Raw genomic sequence first — 20,134 nt, forward strand, 5'->3', positions numbered from 1 at the left:
AAATCCTGTGGGCATTTAATCATCTCCCATCTTCACGAGAAGGGTAAGTCCAGGTCACTAAGGTATTGGAGAAGGAGACTCCAGTCATGTAACTTTGCTTACAGCATATTGTGATAACCGTTCCTTTTCGTTATTTGTTATTGCTAATATCTTTGGGTACTTCACTCTTAAATTGAGCTTTATCGCAGGTATGTCTAGACATCCAAGCACTAAGTCCCTAGTCCCTATAGGGGCGCCTGGGTTGGCTCAGGTCATGATCTCACGGTTTGTGAGTTCAAGCCCTGCGTTGGGCTCTGTGCTGACAGCTCGGAGCCTGGAGCCTGCTTCCCATTCTGTGTTTCCTTCTCTCTCCGCCCCTCCCCTGCTCCTGCTCTGTCTCTGTCTCTCTCTCAAAAGTAAACATTAAAAAAAACCACACACACGCATAAAAACAAAAAAATAAAGTATAGCTAGGGTTTGATACCGTCAGTGTTTTCAGGCATCCAGGGGGAGTCTGGGAACGTCCCCCTTGTGGATAAGAGGGACTAGTGTACCCGTTACTTTACACACAGTGCTTGATGGTCAATTTTAAAACAAGTTCACGGGGCGCCTGGGTGGCTGTCGGTTGAGCGTCTGACTTCGGCTCAGGTCATGATCTCACGGTTTGTGGGTTCGAGCCCCGTGTCGGGCTCTGTGCTGACAGCTAGCTCAGAGCCTGGAGCCTGTTTCGGATTGTGTCTCCCCCTCTTTCTGCCCCTCCCCTGATCCTGCTCACGCTGTCTCTCTCTGCTTCTCAATAATAAATAAATGTCAAAATAAATACCTAAATAAATAAAACGAGTTCACAGCTTGTGGAATACGGGATCATGATACATTTGGAGGGGAATGGGGAGTCCCAAGTCATTCCAGATTTGCATCTGGAAAACGTAAGTATTGGAAGGCTGTTGCCTTGGAGGTCCCTGGGAAGAATTTGGGGTTGGAGCACGAGGTTAGTAGTGCAGACCACGTTTAGATACGAACTTAAAAAAGTTTTCTTTTTTTTTTAATGTTTTTATTTATTTCTGAGAGAGAGAGAGAGAGAGAGAGAGAGACAGCATGAGCAGGGGAGGGTCAGAGAGAGAGGGAGACACAGAATCCAAAACAGGCTCCAGGCTCCGAGCTGGCTGTCAGCACAGAGCCCGACGCGGGGCTTGAACCCACCGACTGCGAGATCATGACCTGAGCCGAAGTTGGACGCTTAACCGACTGAGCCACCCAGGCACCCCTCTATCTATTTATTTTTAGGTAATCTTTACACCCAATGTGGGGGTCGAACTCCCAACCCTGAGGCCAAGGGTCACACACTCTTCCTAACACCTTTAACATCCTCTCACATCTGTGCAGTTCGGGGACGCACATGTGAAGACGGGAACGTGGCAGAGGTGATGGTGCAGGATTCCCAGGATTAGGGAGAAGAGGCTGAGCCGCCTCTGCCTGGGTCCCTAGGACATCCCCCCCCCACCCCCCATCCAGCCTCCAGCCACCACGCAAGCAGTCAGGCTGCCTTAGGTGACCCGCGTGCGGGACAGCCCGAACTAGCAGGCTGGGGACCACACCGAGCGGTGAGGCTGCAGAGACGCGTGTCCAGCCCCCAGATGCCCAGCCCAGAACCGCGCGGCCGCGCCCTTCCCCGAACGCCGGTCCAGCAGAGATTCCGGAACGTGGCTGTTCCCCACTGAGTTTTGCTGTGATTTATTCTGAGCCACAGCTCCTAAGAGCGGCCCCGGCCTGTTTCTGGGGCTGGTGGCCGGTGGCCATCGGGGCACCAGCGCATCCTCACCAGACCTGCTCTGTGGCGCGATTGTGGCCAGGCTAGAGTTGGGGCCGGTTGCCGGTGCTTCTGTTCCTTTCCACTTCCCTCTCCGGGTTCTCCTCGCTCCTGGGATTCTGTGAGACGTGAGGTCCCAAGTCTGCTCAGGAAATTCCCTCTCTGTCCCCGAGGCAGCTTCTGTCGCTTGGAACGCATCTGTGGTGGGTGCTTCCCTGTTTCCTTTGCACTGGGACACCTTTGCCACACCTTTACAGTCCCAGCTTGGATGTCTCCTCCTGGAAGCCCTCCCTGACTTCCAGGCTGGGTCAGTTACCTGCTCTGGGCTCCCGTAGGGTCCTGCTTTCCCCCCATCCCAGCCCTGCCCACTCTGGGGTGTCACTGTCTGTCCCCCACTGGACTGTGAGTGGCCGGGGATGGGGGTGGGGTAGTGATTACTGCTACGTGCCCCTGAGCTGGGCGCAGGGTAGGGCTCAGGGTTTAAACCCAAGTGGAGGGAGGCTTGGGCCCCTCCAAGATTACTGAGGAGCTGGGGAGACACTTCTTCAGTCTGACTTGGACTGGGGGTCAGTGTTACTCTGGAGAAGACCCCAGGGAGGGATGGAAGAAAGAGTGGGTCCCGAACACTGTGCAAGGCTGAGTGTGTAACTCTTAGAGAAACGAGAGATCTTTTTGACTAGGGACTTAGCACTTGGATATCTGGGTTTGGGTCCAGGAACTTTTTTTTTCATTAATGGAGAAAGGGGGTTGCTGCCTGATTCTCTGAAACTTGGGACGTTGGACCCCTGGGTCTGAGGGAGGAAGGGGCTGGGGGCCCAGACTCTTGGGTCTGACGGAGGAGGGGCTGGAAGTGAAGGCTCCTGGGTCTGAGGGAGGAGGGGCTGGGGGCCTGAACTCCTGGGTCTGAGGGAGGAGGCTGGGGGCCTTTACTCCTGAATCCAGAAGAGCTGGGTTCCCCACCATCACCCCTCCAGACCCCTGGATTCATCAGGTGGCCATCAGGCCTCAGGGACCACCTGTTCCCAAAGTCAAGCCGCCCCCTGGTGGCTGCTGTGGTTTCTGCACACATCAGAGAACAGACCAGGCTTGGCAGTTTATTATTCACAAACCCCTTGCAGCCCCTGGGACTCCCTTCAGCAGCACATCTGGTGGCCTGCAAGGCTGAAAGAGACGTGGGTTACTAGTATCACAGCCGGGCTGGGGAGCAGGGCAGGGCCAGGCCAAGGGAGAGGGGCTGGCCAGCGCTGGGGTGGGGTAGACTCACCGGCCCCTGTGCCTGGGCAGCAATCACGGGCCCCATGGGGGCAGCCAGAGGGGTGACTTTTCCTTTAGGAGTTTCTGCAGTGGAGAGAGTTTGAAGAGGGGCTGTTGACTTCCTGGGACCAGTGTTTCCGTTCTGCCCCCATCCCGTCTTCCCCCTGACCTGGGAGCCCCGGACCCCACTGCCTCTCCACTTACCCTGTGGCTCCTTCCCTGGCCTGAGGGTTGGAGGAGATGTCCCATGGGACTAAGGCCGCAATCTTAATTCTTGGCAAGGGAAGAGGGCTCTGAAGTCTGGGAAGGGCCAGAGGTGCCTGGAGGGGAGGAGATTCAATGTCACAGCTGAGCGCCAGCTTTCATTTTACCCAGAAAGTGAGGCCCAGAGAAAGGCCCAGAGAGTCGTAACAGGTGGGTGGCTGGGGTGAGGAGGGGGGAGGGACAGTACAGGTCTCGTCCTTGTCCATGCTGTCTTTTCCCCTAGCACCTCTGGCTTGAGTAGGAAGTTTTGTCTGTCCATCTGTCCATCCATCCATCCTTCCACTCATCCGTCCATCCATCCATCCATCCGTCCGTCCGTCCATCCATCCCTCCCTCCATCCATCTATACTTCCACTCACCTGTCTGTCTGTCCGTCTGTCCATCCATCCATCCATCCATCCTTCCACTCACCCATCTGTCCGTCCGTCTGTCCGTCCATCCATCTATCCATCCATCCATCCCTCCCTCCCTCCCTCCATCCTCCCACTCATGTTTGTCTACCTGTCCATCCATCCTTCCACTCACCCATCTGTCCGTCCGTCTGTCCGTCCATCCATCTATCCATCCATCCATACCTCCCTCCCTCCATCCTTCCACTCACCCAACTGTCCATCCATCCATCCATCCATCCATCCATCCTTCGGGGTCCTTGTCTGTCTGTCCATCTGTCCGTCCGTCCATCCATCCATCCTTCCACTCATCTGTCCACCTGTCCATCCATCCTTCCACTCACCCATCTGTCTGTCCGTCCGTCCATCCATCCCTCCCTCCATCCATCTATACTTCCACTCACCTGTCTGTCTGTCCGTCTGTCCATCCATCCATCCATCCATCCATCCATCCATCCATCCATCCACCCCACAAGCATTCCCTGAGCATCTAGAGTGTGAGGTCAGGCACCATTCTAGGCTCTGAAGAGATAGCCATGAACCAGGCAGACAAAAATCTCTGTCCTCATGCAGCTGACGAACTACTGAGCAAGAGACTCACCATGAGTAATCAGTGTGCGAACACGGAAATGCCCAGAGAGTATGAAGTGCCCTTCAGGGAACTGGACTAGGCCTGGGGAGAGTGCCTGGGGGAAGCTCTTGGAAGGAGGGGCAAGTGAACAGGGAGGCGGAGTGTGAGAAGGATGGAGGCAGACTTCCGAGGCGAGGCGAGTGGTGAGCTTACAGCCTCTTAGGAGAACAGCAGTGCTTCACTGTTGCTGAAAAGGAGTTGGGGGAGGGGGGTGCAGGAGGTCAGAGAGGTGGAGACTATGCTGGCTTTTTCCTGGAGCCCTGGGGAACGAGTGGGGGCTTCTGAGAGGTTAGGGAGGGGTCTGACTCAGGTTACATCACTCAGTCTTGCTGACTTCATCAGAACTTGCGGGGCCCATACCAGGCTACCATTCTCCACATGGGGACAGTGAGGGTGGGGGAGGTCCCCAGTGGCCAGCAAGGTGCCAGGGTCCCGCTGAATGACGGTCTTGCTGCCTTGGGGTGGGTTTCTCAGGTGGAGAACAGCAGCACACGCAAACCACAACCACATTGACACTGGCCATTAACACAGGCCCCCCTCTGCCCAGGGCCCACGGCGGCCCCCACCCCCGTGTGGCAGGGACTGCCATGACGCCCGTTTCACAGACAAGGGAATAGAGGCCCCAGGAGTGGAGTCTGGAGTTTCGAGCCAGGGGCCTGGGATCCATTCCTGACTCTCGTTTTGAGCCGATGGCCCCCATGTCTCCAAGTCTCAGTAGTGATCACGACAGTACCGACCACACGGGGCCTTCGTGACCGTCAAATTAATATAAGAAAAGCAGTGCCAGGCGCGCAGCAATTCAGATGCACGTTAACCGTGCTCACTTTGCTGGGAAGCCGCACCCCCCCGGGGTCCATCCCTCTTGCAGCGTGTTTTGAAGAATGAAGGAGTAGGAGTCGACTGGAATTTGAATCAGGCAGGGTTTGGGGAGAAGAGGAAAGAGCACACCAGGCAGAGGGCACAGCCTGGGCAAAGGTGTGCCCATGGGGCCGGAGCTGTCCCTCCNTCCTGCTGGCTCACTTGTTTGCTGCGGTCGAAATAATGTTCCCGGACTTCCTGAGCTGTTTGTTTGAAGATGCCTTGGTATTGATTGAATCTTGTGTGGACTCAGCCTAACACAGACGGGGCCCTGCCCAGCAGCCCGGGATCTCAGAAAATCCTGGGGTGGGGAGTACGGGGTGGGGAGGACCAGGNTTGTATCAGGCTGTGAAATTCTGGCAGGTGCAGTCACCTCTCTGAGCTTTTTCCCTCTGGAAAATGAGGAGGGGAACATTTCTTCACCTTTTTTTTTACTTCCCAGGGCTGCTGGGGAGACTCTGTTTGATGGAGTCTATCTATTGAACACCTACTACATGTCAGGCACTGTTCTAGACTCTGGAGATCCAATGGAGAAGATGAAGTCCTAACCTTCAGGAGGGCTACGGCCGGCTGACGGTGACAGAAAATAGATTGTACACGCTGCCAGGCAGTGAAAGGAACTATGAAAATCAGCAGGGAGGGGGCTGCGAGGGATGGGGGTGCTCTTTTCAATAAAATGGGGTGGCTGGGGAAGGCCACCCTGGGGAGGAGATGAGAAAGTGAGCCTGGGGGACAGGAGATCCGGGCAGACGGGACAGCTCGTGCAAAGACCCTGGGGTAAGACAGGCCTGGGATGGTGGAAGGAGAGCCAGAAAGCTGGCGAGCGGTCAAGTGAGAAAGTGAACAAGAGGGCACAGAGGTGGTGGGTGCCAGATGGCCCAGCATCTTGTCCGAGGGTGCAAAGGGGGAATGCTGGGCCTGGTGCCCCTGAGGGACCCCGGGGCTGAATAGGACTTGGGCCGCCCACCTCAGACCAGTGCCGGACATACCACTTTCAGCCAGCCTTTAGCTGAGGATGCATTCAGCCGAGGGGGATTGGAGGAAGCCACCTAGGAGAGAGGGAGGGTGGGCAGGGGATTGTAAGCCGCCCCTTCTTCCCACCTACAGGTCCTTCTGCTAGAATCCCAGCTTTCCAGCATCTTCCAGGCTTTGGAGACATGACAGGGAATACGGCAGCTCCAAAGCTCAGGGGAGTTACAGTAAGCCAGTGCCCCAGACCCGTGGGGAAGCAAAGTGCAGGCCCCTGGGACCCAGAGTCCTGCCCCCAGCCCCTCCTCCCTCAGACCCGGGAGTCCTGCCCCCAGCCTCCTCCCTCAGACCCAGGAGTCCAGGCCCCCAGCCCCTCCTCCCTCAGACCCAGGAGTCCAGGCCCCCAGCCCCTCCTCCCTCAGACCCAGGAGTCCTGTCCCCCAGCCCCTCCTCCCTCAGACACAGGCCTCCTGCCGCCAGCCCCTCCTCCCTCAGACCCAGGGGTCCAGGCCCCCAGCCCCTGCCTGGCCCAGCTCACCTGCCCCAGCTGCTCCCCATCTTCCTGGTTACTGGTGTCCCTCAGGAACTCAGCAGTGGCCGTGGCCTCCTCTGGCTTCCCTTGAATTGGATGGATACTCACGGCCACTTGGCCTTTGATCTCGCCGCGGCAGAAGGGGCATGTCTGGCTGTCAGGGTGCTGGGGGGTGGGGTGTGTGGGAAGGGACACAGGGTCAGGGTCTCCCTGTCCCCCATCTTGTCCCTTAGGACCACAAGGCCCTTCCCCCGCAACAGAGTGAGCTGCTGAGGACAGAAGGAGAGAAACAGACAGAGGGAGAGGAGTCAGGAAGAGAGGGGCCGGAAGTGCAGGACGGGAAGGGGGGCGGGAGGGGCGCATAAGCAGGCAGCCCAGCAGGGCCAGGGTGGGGTCTCAGCCTTCCCTGCTGTCCTCTAGGAGTGCCTGAGACCCTGGCTGGGGCCCATGCTAATTGTGGTGAGTCCCTGTGGTTCTGAGGATCATAGGACGCACCTCCCCAACAACCACCAGTGAGCTCTGAAGATCAAGGTTGAGCACTCACAGGCACACGAGGCTCGAACCCACGAACTGTGAGATCATGACCCAGCCGAAGTCAGAGGCTTAACCGACTGAGCCACCCAGGCGCCCCTCCCCACCGCCTGGGTTTTCTAAAGGGGAACTTCACGTGGGGTGGCCGGTTTCCTTATTCGGTCATGGTGCTGGGAACTGCATCCTACAGCGGAAAGTGCGCGTGTTGGAAACACACTCAGCCCTCAGCCTCCAAAGCTTGTCCAACACTCCCATTATGGTCACAGAGCTTCGTGTCAGGCACCTGCGACACACAGGGGCAACAGCCCTACTTCCCCAAGGGCTTGGACCCTCACTAGGGCTCTTGGGAGCTGACTGCTATCAGCCCCGTTCTCGAGAGGAAGTGGCTGAGGCTCAGGGAGGGGAAGCCACTGCCCCCAGCTCACCCAGTGGGGGATCAAGGAGCCCTTTCTGCTAATAACGTAGCCGGAGACAGAGACACAGATGCGGACAGGTGGCGCCTGGTCATCGCTCCCAAGTGACCCTGAGCAAATCTCTGCCTCTCCCGGGGCCTCAGTTTCTCTATCTGATCCGGGAGGCGTGATCTTTTAGCGACTTCCACCATGAAGGTGGAGGTTGGGGGGAGAATGGGCAGGAAGACAGGGCGGGCGGACTCACCTGCCAGGCGTCCAGGCAGCTGCTACAGAGCAGGTGTCCACATGGCTCGATTTTCACGTCCTTGTCCCTCTCGGTACAGATCTTGCAGAGCTCGAACCTGGAATCCATGGCCCAGTATAGCTTCAGCTGCTCCTAGGAGGCCAGACGATGGGGGGGATGGAAGAGGGGTGGTGTCAGCCATGGGGATCCAAGTCGGGCCACAGGAAGAGGGTCCTGAGGGGCGCCCGGGTGGCTCTGTCGGTTAAGCGTCTGACTTCGGCTCAGGTCATGATCTCACAGTTCGTGGGTTTGAGCCCCACATCGGGCTCTGTGCTGACAGCTCAGAGCCTGGAGCCTGTTTCAGATTCTGTGTCTCCCTCTCTCTCTGACCCNGAAGTCAGAGGCTTAACCGACTGAGCCACCCAGGCGCCCCTCCCCACCGCCTGGGTTTTCTAAAGGGGAACTTCATGTGGGGTGGCCGGTTTCCTTATTCGGTCATGGTGCTGGGAACTGCATCCTACAGCGGAAAGTGCGCGTGTTGGAAACACACTCANAAAGGAAGAGAGTCCCGAACTTCTGTGTTTGCCCCGAACCCTTTCCTAAGTCCAAGGCCGTGTGGCCAGTGGCCTCCTCCCTGGACTTTCTTATGAGACTTGTTCCTCGCGCGGGAAGGGAGAGTCTATGGGTGGGGCTGCCAGACTGACCAGCTAAAAATGCAGGATACCCTGTTACATTTGATTTTCAGGTAAAGGACGAATCAATTTTGAGGTCTAAGTATATCCCAAGTGCTGTGTGGGATATACTTATCCTAAAAGATTTCCCGTGTTGTTTCTCCCTCGCCTGTGGTTATCAGTGAATGCTCAAGTGCATTTGCCATTCTGATAACCTCAGCAGTATCATTTCCTGGTTGAATTCCCACAAAACCCCCTTGGGGGGGGGGCAGGAGGAGCTGTATTTTCCAGAGAGGGAACAGAGCCCTCGGAGTCCAAGTGACTGACCCCAGGTCATGTGGCCGCCATGCAGGCACAGACACCCAAGGCCTCTGGGACTCTAAATCTGAGTGTCTCAGGGAGAGACACCCCGGGTTGAGGCACCCCAGGGGGGCGGCGTGGGGGGTACAGTACGCAGGGCCAGTGACAGGCCTAGGGCTCACCTGTGACACATGGATGTGCTGACGGGGTTCTAGCTGGCAGAGCTCAGTAAGGTCTGGGTTGTGGTTCTTCCCATCCGGGTAGAGGAAGCTGTGTGAAGGGAAGATGGAGGTACCGTGGGCCGTCCAGCGCTCCTCACCCCAGACACGGGCCCAGCGCCCCCCGGAGAAGCGTCTCTCCCAGATCCGTCCCTGGCCTGGGCATCTTTTCCCTTCCCTCTCCTCAAACTGGGACTCTCCAGGGCAGGCTGTGAGTCCTCAGCCCCCAGGGCCAGGCCCTGTCCCCTCAGACTCCCCAAGAAAGGGCACGCTAGACCTCAGTGGAAACACAACTCAGATCAACGAGAGTCAGGAAACTGATTACATCCCAGGCTTTGACCTCCCGCAGCACCCCCCAACCCCCGTCCTCGAGTGTTTGGGCCCAAGGAGAAGGGCATCTTTGGGGCGCCTGGGGGGCTCAGCCGGTTAGGCACCCGACTCTCGGTTTTGGCTCAGGTCATGGTCTCACAGTTTATGAGTTCGACTCCTGCGTCAGGCTCTGTGCCCACAGCACCGAGCCTGCTTGGGATTCTGTCTCCCTCTCTCTCTGCCCCTCCCCTGCTCACTCTCTCTCTCAAAAATAAACACTAAAGGGGCGTCTGGGTGGCTTAGTCGGTTAAGCGTCCGACTTTCGCTTAGGTCATGATCTCACGGTTCATGGGTTCGAGCCCCACATCGGGCTCTGTGCTGACTGCCGGCTCAGAGCCTGGAGCTTGTTTCAGAGTCTGTGACTCCCTCTCTCTCTGACCCTCCCCTGCTCACGCTGTCTCTCTCTCTCTCTCCTAGAAATAAATAAAACATTAAAAAAAAAAAACACTAAAAAAAGTATCTTAGGTCACAGACTGCTGGAGAGACCAATTTCTAGTCTTATTATTTTTTTTAATTTTTAAAACGTTTTATTTATTTCTGAGAGAGGAAGACAATGTGAGCAGGGAAGAGTCAGAGAGAGAGGGACACACAGAATCTGAAACAGGAGCCAGGCTCTGAGCTGTCAGCACAGAGCCCGACGTGGGGCTTGAACCCACAAACCATGAGATCATGACCTGAGTCGAAGTTGGACGCTTAACTGACTGAGCCACCCAGGTGCCCCTCAACTGTACGTTCAAAAACGTGTGTTTAGACACAGATATGTGAAAAGGTTACTGTTAGTCACCAATAAGTAGCAACTGATTGACAAAAATGTGACCAGATGGGGCGCCCTGCTGGCTCAGTAGGTTCAGCATGTGACTCTTGATCTCTGGGTCATGAGTTCAAGCCCCACATTGGGTGTGGAGCCTACTTAAAAAAAAAGGTGAGCAGAATCTTGCAGGAAACTGAGTCTGTATTTCCCCTACGAGCAATGGTTCAGTATTTAATAATCCAGTGTTTGCAGCAACTTTATAGAACCGAACTGCTATAACCAATGAGAACTGACTGCGTATCTATCTAATATCTTATCATATACACAGGATTAATAAGATAGCTCTGGCTAAAGGTTCAGGAGAAGACTTGGAACCTCACCTGCCTTTTTTCTCCACCTCTCCTTCCCAACGTAGCTTCTTTTTTTAATTAAAAAAAGTTTTTTTTAATTTTTATTTATTTCTAGGAGAGAGAGAGAGACAGCGTGAGCAGGGGAGGGTCAGAGAGAGAGGGAGACACAGAATCTGAAACAGGCTCCAGGCTCTGAGATGGCTGTCAGCACAGAGCCCGACGCGGGGCTCGAACCCACGAACCGCGAGATCATGACCTAAGCGAAAGTCGGACGCTTAACCGACTAAAGCACCCAGGTGCCCCCCAAAAATGTTTTTAAATGTAGAAACTAATTTGACAATAAACTATTTGTAAAAAAAAATAATAAAAATAAAATAAAATTAATATTCTCAAAAAATGTTTTTAATGTTTATTTTCTTTAATGTTAATGTTTTTTAAAAAAATTTATTTCTGAGAGAGAGGGACAGCATGAGCAGGGGAGGGTCAGAGATAGAGGGAGACACAGAATCAGAAGCAGGCTCCAGGCTCTGAGCTGTCAGCACAGAACCTGACGCAGGGCTCGAACCCACAAACTGTCAGATCATGACCTGAGCCGAAGTCGGACGCTTAATTGCCTGAGCCACCCAGGTGCCCCTAATGTTTACTATTTTTGAGAGAGAAACAGAGAGCAAGCAGGGGAGGGGCAGAGAGAGAGACACACACAGAATCGGAAGCGGGCTCCAGGCTCTGCGCTGTCAGCACATTGTCAGCACAGAGCCCGACGTGGGGGCTCGAACTCATGGACTGCGAAATCATGACCTGTGCTTAACTGTCTGAGCTACCCAGGAGCCCCTCCCCCCTACCCAAGGTGGCTTCTGATCGAGGGCTTGTGGGACAAAGTTACAGGTTGAAAACACCAGTCTAGCTGCTGGCCCAGTGTTCTTTCTGCTTTAACTGTCTAGATTCTAGAACAGGATGTGACTAACTAGAAGCAAAAGCTTTTCAGCAGAATTCCAAGGAATGGAGCCACTGGAGACCATTCCCATGCACTTGTCAGAGGTCAGACACGGGAACTTTCTACCAACTAGGAAAGGCGCCCCTTCCTCGGGACCCTCGTCTGCCACCTACTGGAACACTGTGGTATTGCAAATGTATGATGTTTCCACACAATCCCCGCCCCCCTCCCAGGTGAACTGTGTGCCCTCAGAGCGACCTCGGGCAGTGTTCAACATGCACCACCTTTGCAAGTGCATTCCATGGACACCCTCCGCCTGCCAAGATGGCGACTCACAAGCCTCCCTTCTGTCCGTCCAGGAGTGTTTGGAACAGGGGTTTGTTGAGAGAAATCGTCTGAAGGATGCTGCCGTCCGAGTTCACGTATCCAATGGCCCATCGTCCCAAGTGGGTGCAGCTGGGCCGGAAGATGTAGCTGGAGGAAGCGGTTGGTAAGAGGCTGAGGGTGTGGCCGCCGCTGCCCCATCTAGGAATCCCCATCCCCTCCTTCTGATGGGGATCTGGGTGTCTAAGTCTTTGTCCTTTGGAACCCAGCTTCCCACCTTCTAGGCAATGAGGCATTACATTCCTGTCTGCCACCATAGTGGATATCGTTCTACCTGCTCCTCTCTCCTTCCTCCTTCCCTGGGGTGTAGACAAGGCTGATTCTAGCTTGGCCGGTCAGTACATTTCAGGCCACCTGACCAGAGTGCTGGAAATCAGCCCTGGGATTTTACTAGAAGCTGCAGAAGCAAGGTAGCCCATTTCTACAGAGGTTGCTAAACTGGTAGGGAATACAGCCGGGGCTTCTAGAAACCATTGGCTACCATAAGGAGAGACCGTGCCTTAGAATGACGTGAACACGGAGGAAAGTAGTCACAGGAAAGAATAGGAACTGATTCTGGACAATCACACTTCAGCCCCTAGATCCAACTGTGCCTGAAATCCCATGCCTCATCGTTTCCAATACAGGAGTGAATCCATCCCTTTTCCTTTTCTCATTTATTTGTTTTTAATGTTCATTTATTTCTGAGGGAGCAGGGGAGGGGCATAGAGAGAGAGGGAGACACAGAATCCCAAGCAGGTTTCAGGCTCTGAGCTGTCAGCACGGAGCCCAACACGGGGTTCAAACCCCACCAGTTGTGAGATCGTGACCTGAGCCAAAGTCAGACGCTTAGCCGACTGAGTCACCCAGGCACCCCGATCCATCCCTTTTTCTTTCGCTTTAAGCCAGTTTGGAGTGTCACCAGGAGAGTACTAACGTCCCTGCCCTCCTATGGTACCTGTAACACCTCTGCAAAGACTCATGAATGTGGCCTCCTATTCTCTTAACTTCTTAGTGTTCCAAGCAGTTCAGCCCCTCAACCCTTCGCCCTCTGGAAGGACCCAATAGCTAAAAACTCCGGGGCTGAAATAATTTAAGGACCCGGGTGTCTGGTTCCCCGTCTCCCACCCCAGCAGCTGCGGGGGGTCATATTAGGGATACTTACTAGATAGTAGAGCACAAGCTCGGACTTTCTCTCAAGGGTGTCTGGGCTCCCACTCTGTCCCAGCCCACTGTGCAGACCCTGGGGGCCCCAGCAGCCTCCTCCCCCCAAGGCCGGGCCCTTTTACCTGCCTGGCTTGTCCCTGCAGGCCTGCAGACGTGCCTGGACCTCCTCGTACGTGAGGAAGGCCATGTAGCCCGGGTGGTTGACTGCCAGGAGCTGCCAGTTCCTCAGGAGCGTTGGCCACGGCTGGAGCGGGGTGGCGCTGGGGTCACGGGGGGCAGGGCAGGCAGCCCACACCCAGTGCCTCCCAGGGCCTCGGAACCCAGCCACGGGGCTTCCGCCTGGGGGAGGGGCTCAGGAACCTCCTGTACAGAAGAGCCCAACCCCCTTCCCCAGGAACCAGGAATCTGGGAGCCCAGCCCCCTCTTCCCTCAGATCCATGTTCCCGACCGCTCCTTCCCCCAGGACACAAGAGTCTGGGCTTCCAGCCTCGGCCCTCCCTGACCTCGAAGAGCCTGGTGAAGATGTCAAATTCAAAGATGGACACGTGGCCGCTGCAGGTGAGGTTGACGGTGGAGCGTAAGGCCAGGGCCGTGGAGCCTGATTCCATTGGGTGGCAGGTGCACAGGATGGACTCAAACTCAGCCCAGGTCAGCACACACCTGGGAGGGGGGGAGGGGAGGGGTAGCAGCTGAGGCTTCTGGGAACCTGGCATGGGAGGGCCTTGAGAGAGGAGGGGCTGGGGGCCTGGATCCCTGGGCCTGAGGGAGGAGGGGCTGGGGGCCTGGACCCCTGGGTCTGAGGGAGGAGGGCCTGGGGGCCTGGACCCCTGAGTCTGAGGGAGGAGGGGCTGGGGGCCTGGACCCCTGAGTCTGAGGGAGGAGGGGCTGGGGCCCTGGATTCTGGGCCTGAGGGAGGAGGGGCTGGGGCCCTGGATCCCTGGGCCTGAGGGAGAAGGGGCTGGNCCCCTGGGTCTGAGGGAGGAGGGGCTGGGGCCCTGGATCCCTGGGTCTGAGGGAAGAGGGCCTGGGGGCCTGGATTCTGGGCCTGAGGGAGGAGGGGCTGGGGCCCTGGATCCCTGGGCCTGAGGGAGGAGGGCCTGGGGCCCTGGATCCCTGGGCCTGAGGGAGGAGGGCCTGGGGCCCTGGATCCCTGGGCCTGAGGGAGGAGGGCCTGGGGCCCTGGATCCCTGGGCCTGAGGGAGGAGGGCCTGGGGCCCTGGATCCCTGGGCCTGAGGGAGGAGGGCCTGGGGCCCTGGATCCCTGGGCCTGAGGGAGGAGGGCCTGGGGCCCTGGATCCCTGGGCCTGAGGGAGGAGGGCCTGGGGCCCTGGATCCCTGGGCCTGAGGGAGGAGGGCCTGGGGCCCTGGATCCCTGGGCCTGAGGGAGGAGGGCCTGGGGCCCTGGATCCCTGGGCCTGAGGGAGGAGGGCCTGGGGCCCTGGATCCCTGGGCCTGAGGGAGGAGGGCCTGGGGCCCTGGATCCCTGGGCCTGAGGGAGGAGGGCCTGGGGCCCTGGATCCCTGGGCCTGAGGGAGGAGGGCCTGGGGCCCTGGATCCCTGGGCCTGAGGGAGGAGGGCCTGGGGCCCTGGATCCCTGGGCCTGAGGGAGGAGGGCCTGGGGCCCTGGATCCCTGGGCCTGAGGGAGGAGGGCCTGGGGCCCTGGATCCCTGGGCCTGAGGGAGGAGGGCCTGGGGCCCTGGATCCCTGGGCCTGAGGGAGGAGGGCCTGGGGCCCTGGATCCCTGGGCCTGAGGGAGGAGGGCCTGGGGCCCTGGATCCCTGGGCCTGAGGGAGGAGGGCCTGGGGCCCTGGATCCCTGGGCCTGAGGGAGGAGGGCCTGGGGCCCTGGATCCCTGGGCCTGAGGGAGGAGGGCCTGGGGCCCTGGATCCCTGGGCCTGAGGGAGGAGGGCCTGGGGCCCTGGATCCCTGGGCCTGAGGGAGGAGGGCCTGGGGCCCTGGATCCCTGGGCCTGAGGGAGGAGGGCCTGGGGCCCTGGATCCCTGGGCCTGAGGGAGGAGGGCCTGGGGCCCTGGATCCCTGGGCCTGAGGGAGGAGGGCCTGGGGCCCTGGATCCCTGGGCCTGAGGGAGGAGGGCCTGGGGCCCTGGATCCCTGGGCCTGAGGGAGGAGGGCCTGGGGCCCTGGATCCCTGGGCCTGAGGGAGGAGGGCCTGGGGCCCTGGATCCCTGGGCCTGAGGGAGGAGGGCCTGGGGCCCTGGATCCCTGGGCCTGAGGGAGGAGGGCCTGGGGCCCTGGATCCCTGGGCCTGAGGGAGGAGGGCCTGGGGCCCTGGATCCCTGGGCCTGAGGGAGGAGGGCCTGGGGCCCTGGATCCCTGGGCCTGAGGGAGGAGGGCCTGGGGCCCTGGATCCCTGGGCCTGAGGGAGGAGGGCCTGGGGCCCTGGATCCCTGGGCCTGAGGGAGGAGGGCCTGGGGCCCTGGATCCCTGGGCCTGAGGGAGGAGGGCCTGGGGCCCTGGATCCCTGGGCCTGAGGGAGGAGGGCCTGGGGCCCTGGATCCCTGGGCCTGAGGGAGGAGGGCCTGGGGCCCTGGATCCCTGGGCCTGAGGGAGGAGGGCCTGGGGCCCTGGATCCCTGGGCCTGAGGGAGGAGGGCCTGGGGCCCTGGATCCCTGGGCCTGAGGGAGGAGGGCCTGGGGCCCTGGATCCCTGGGCCTGAGGGAGGAGGGCCTGGGGCCCTGGATCCCTGGGCCTGAGGGAGGAGGGCCTGGGGCCCTGGATCCCTGGGCCTGAGGGAGGAGGGCCTGGGGCCCTGGATCCCTGGGCCTGAGGGAGGAGGGCCTGGGGCCCTGGATCCCTGGGCCTGAGGGAGGAGGGCCTGGGGCCCTGGATCCCTGGGCCTGAGGGAGGAGGGCCTGGGGCCCTGGATCCCTGGGCCTGAGGGAGGAGGGCCTGGGGCCCTGGATCCCTGGGCCTGAGGGAGGAGGGCCTGGGGCCCTGGATCCCTGGGCCTGAGGGAGGAGGGCCTGGGGCCCTGGATCCCTGGGCCTGAGGGAGGAGGGCCTGGGGCCCTGGATCCCTGGGCCTGAGGGAGGAGGGCCTGGGGCCCTGGATCCCTGGGCCTGAGGGAGGAGGGCCTGGGGCCCTGGATCCCTGGGCCTGAGGGAGGAGGGCCTGGGGCCCTGGATCCCTGGGCCTGAGGGAGGAGGGCCTGGGGCCCTGGATCCCTGGGCCTGAGGGAGGAGGGCCTGGGGCCCTGGATCCCTGGGCCTGAGGGAGGAGGGCCTGGGGCCCTGGATCCCTGGGCCTGAGGGAGGAGGGCCTGGGGCCCTGGATCCCTGGGCCTGAGGGAGGAGGGCCTGGGGCCCTGGATCCCTGGGCCTGAGGGAGGAGGGCCTGGGGCCCTGGATCCCTGGGCCTGAGGGAGGAGGGCCTGGGGCCCTGGATCCCTGGGCCTGAGGGAGGAGGGGCTGGGGGCCTGGACCCCTGGGTCTGAGGGAGGAGGGCTTGGGGGCCTGGACTCTTGGGTCCCTTGGTAGGGACAGGACGAGGCTCCAGGAACTTGGGGGTCCTGGGGACAGGTGCTCACTCACCGGGCTCCGCAGTACTCCCTCCAGAAGGTATGGGCCAGGTCCGTGGTGAGCCGGTACGTGTGTCCGCAATACTTTCCCCCGGGGAAGAGTCCGCTCAGCTCCGCATGCATGTAGCTGAAGATGAGGGCCAGCTTGGCCAGCTGTCGCCTGCAAGGATGGGCTCTGAGGGCCTGGGCGGGACCTTGGGGCTTGCACTGGCACCTGCATCCCCCGTGGGGGACCACCCACAGGGGCCAGGACCCCAGGCTCTGTACCACATCAGTGCAGGGTAATGGCCTATCATGGTCCCCTCTGCGCACCTCGGTCTCCTCATCTGTGAAGGAAAGTGAGGGTCTGCCCACTGGCCAAGTCATCTCGGCCGACAGAGCCCAGCCTCCACTCGCAGCCCACTGGGGCCGAAGGAGCAGCCTGGCCCTGTCCGGCCTCGAGCCAGGCCTGCAGGATTCCTGACACCTGTTATAGCCCAGCAGCGCTGACGGCATTGACCGTGGTCTTGGAGCAGGTCACGCTTGGAGCTTTATTTCTAGCAGCCCAGGGTCAGGGACCCCTGTGTCTTCTCCCAGCTGCCTCCCTGGGGTACTGGTCAGGACGTGGGGAGCAGCCAAGGGTCGATCTGACCCTAAGCTGTGTCATTTTGGGGAGGTTCCTTTTTCCTTCCCCCTCAAGTCTCAGTTTCTTCAACTGTGAAATGGGCATAAGTGCAGGATAAGTACAGCCCTGTCTCAGAGGGGAAGCAAAGGTTCTTCCGTATCTTTTGAGCTCAGAAAGTGCCCAGCGACGCCTGGCATACAGCTGGCACTCAAGTGCATGTCAATTATTATTAGTTTGTATTCTTTTACATGCGTAGTTATTTTTGAGAAAGGGAGAGCGTGAGCAGCGGAGGGGCAGAGAGAGGGGGCACAGAGGATCCGAAGCGGGCTCTCTGCTGTCAGCACAGCGATCGGGGCTTGAATTAGAGAACCATGAGGTCACAACCTGAGCCGAAGTTCGTTGTGTAACCGACTGAGCCCCCCCCCCCCCCCGGCNATGTCTTAATAGCCAATTGCGCAAGTCAGAATAGTCGTAATTGTGCCTTGGCATTTTCATTTGAAACACAGATAGTGTTATTATGAAGGCCATTCTTTTGATCACTTCCTTATAACAGTTTCGGTATTAGAGTGATTTAAAAACGTATGATAGGTAAATAGTGTAGCCTACAGCTTTCATTTCAGGATGAATTTAAGGAGACCTTACAATGTATTTACCGGACATGGTTGAGAGCTTCTGGTCTACTCCTTGTTTTGTTCTGGGCTCCAGACCCCAAACTTCAGCTACTCCTGTCACTCGGGAGCCCCTTCCACAGAGTTCAAAGGAGGGGGCTACAGACAAGCCCTAGGTCCTGAGCTAGGTGTTCTCAGGAACCAAGACGGGGATGGGGGGTGTGTGTGTCCCCCGAGGCAAGGGCGGTGATGGGGGTGTCAGTCCACCCCTCAGGATGCAGGAAGCTCCCTGAGGTCCCCACAGTCCCAGGATGTGTGTCGCAGTTTGAAGGGGGCTGCTGGGTGGCTAAGAAAGAGGGGAAATGGGGGGCTAAGGGCATAGGTGCCCAAAGAAAGAAAAACCTGAGTGGCTCAGTTTTCCAGGTTCCCCCAGGGAAAGGGGGTTCTGACCTGGACCCCTGGGTCTGAGGGAGGAGGGGCTGGGGGCCTGGCTTCCTGGGTCTGAGGGAGGAGGGTCTGGGACCTGGCCTCCTGGGTTTGAGGGAGGAGGGGCTGGGGGCCTGGCCTCCTGGGTCTGAGGGAGGAGGGGCTGGGGTCCCTGGATCCTGGGTCTGAGGGAGGAGGAGCTGGGACCTGGCCTCCTGGGTCGGGTCTGAGGGAGGAGGGGCTGGGGGCCTGGACCCCTGAGTCTGAGGGAGGAGGGGCTGGGGGCCTGGACCCCTGGGTCTGGGGGAGGAAGGACTGGGGGCTCTCGAACTCGCTATCCCACCTTTTTTCTGGGCCAAGAGCGGCGGCTCACCTGGGTCTGGAGCCCTCCCGGAAGACCTCCTCGTCGACACCCCTCCGCCCCTGGGGCTGCAGCAGGGCCGCCACCTGCCTGCTCTTGGCCACCAGGTTGTGGAGGTAGACGACGAGAAAGTCCCTCGCGCCGCCCGGACCCTCGGCGTGGGCCGGGCGTGGCCCGGCGTCCGCCACGTCGCGCAGCAGCTGCGCGGTGCGGGGCAGCAGGTCCTGCAGCGAGGGGGGACTGGAGGCAAGCCGGGGGTCCCCGCATTGCTGTTCCAGGCGCTCTAGCAGCTTCACCGTCCGGCGGAGCGCGTGGGCCTCTCCCCGCTTCCGCCCCCAGGGGGCTGCCGCCGCAGCCATGGGTCCCCTGGGCGTCCTGGGAGGTAGGTGTGCGGCGGGGAGAGGTGCGGCCGGGCCCAGCCCAGGGTGGGGGCGGGACCGGGCGCGCAGGGTGAGGGGGCGGGCCCTGGAGAACCTGGGAGCGGACCGCAGATACCTGGGTCTCCGAAGGGGGCGGAGGCTGGGGGGGTCTGGCACCTGGGTTCCCAGAGACGGGGTTCGAATGTCTGCTCCCCTAAAGAGACTTGGATGGGTGGCTTCGGGGGGTGGAGGTAAGAGACGACGTCCCTGGGCAGGACGCCTGGGCCGCGTCTGGGATCGGCTGGAGGCCGAGTCCCAAGGTTGCATTGGAGGAAGAGTTGCGAGAGACCCGAGACTTGTTGGGGGTTGGGCGCAGGGCTGAGACTTTGTTATCCAAACTCAGCGGGCGAGGTGGGGCCCGGAGGCAGCACCCTGTGTCTCTTTGACCCAGGTTTGGATCTTTGGCTGTGGCCTGGGATTAAAGGTCAGAGCGCTGACCTTTCTAGGAGTTTGTGCGATGCCTTTGTCCCCGACAAGGCAAGCAGACATTACCAGATCCCTTGGACCCTTCGTAGCAGGGGTTGGGTGTCCGAGGGAGCGGAAATTTGGCAACATAATTCCTGCGGCGCCACGTGGGGCCCAGCGGGAAGTCAGGCTAGAGTTGGGACACCCAGATTTCCCGAGGAGGTAGGCCCCTGGGTCCTCCAGGGGATAAGGGAGGATGGGGTTCCAGAATGCGGACCAAGGCGCGTCCGGTAGGCTCGCAGCTGCGGAAGCGCGGTTTTCTCGCCAACCCGCAGCATCAACCCTGTGCGCGAGACCGCCACCCGGGGGCGCCCGGGGCCGGGCCATCCCTGAGCCCCAGGCACCCCTTTGAGGTGGAGGAAGGCAAAGGGGGTTTAGGATGAGAACTGGCCCTCTCCTTCCAACCCCCTTTCCTACTCAGCCCTCATCCCCTCTTAGAAGCCGAGAATTCTTCACTTAACGGGATCCTCGTGGGTACACCTCAGCCCCCGCGGAGACCCGACCTTTGCAGTAAGGATGGTGCGGTCTGCCTTCCAGCTCCCTGCCTTTGTGCCTTCTCTGAGCCTGTCTCCTCTCCCGGCAATAGGGTAAGAACCCTTTGGCCTGGCAAGAATTCCGATTTTTGACTATGCTAAGTGTTGATGAGGAGCCCATGGAGGTGTCAGTGGACAAATCAGTTGGAGGAAGCAGTTATTTAACATCCATCAGACTTTGGACAGGGCATGTCCATTGCCAGCTAC

At 59.3% G+C, this 20,134-nt stretch overlaps 1 protein-coding gene across 1 annotated transcript; it reads right to left on the reverse strand.

Annotated features, from left to right (window-relative positions):
• Nucleotides 1-2,867: 2,867 nt before the first annotated feature.
• Nucleotides 2,868-18,869, reverse strand: CBLC (Cbl proto-oncogene C). Its single transcript, XM_077747327.1, has 12 exons — nt 18,523-18,869; nt 16,525-16,671; nt 13,477-13,633; nt 13,096-13,217; nt 11,780-11,917; nt 9,004-9,091; nt 7,872-8,003; nt 6,690-6,848; nt 6,172-6,231; nt 3,245-3,360; nt 3,051-3,124; nt 2,868-2,947 (listed from the first exon to the last, which is right to left on the reverse strand). Exons 1-11 carry the CDS (start codon nt 18,867-18,869, stop codon nt 3,115-3,117), a joined length of 1,476 nt encoding a protein of 491 aa, XP_077603453.1. The 3' UTR covers nt 2,868-2,947; nt 3,051-3,114.
• Between the last annotated feature and the right edge of the window lie 1,265 nt (nt 18,870-20,134).

Source organism: Crocuta crocuta, unplaced genomic scaffold (assembly GCF_008692635.1).
Source record: "Crocuta crocuta isolate KB4526 unplaced genomic scaffold, BGI_CrCroc_1.0 scaffold334, whole genome shotgun sequence".
NCBI lineage: Eukaryota > Metazoa > Chordata > Mammalia > Carnivora > Hyaenidae > Crocuta > Crocuta crocuta.

Coding starts and splice junctions, on each gene's coding strand:
- CBLC (XM_077747327.1), bottom strand. CDS start 18,869: ATGGCTGCGGCGGCAGCCCCCTGGGGGCGGAAGCGGGGAGAGGCCCAC. Junction 16,672..18,522: donor CGGGAGGGCTCCAGACCCAG/GTGAGCCGCCGC, acceptor CCATCCTTGCAG/GCGACAGCTGGCCAAGCTGG. Junction 11,918..13,095: donor TGCAGGGACAAGCCAGGCAG/GTAAAAGGGCCC, acceptor CGCTTCCTCCAG/CTACATCTTCCGGCCCAGCT.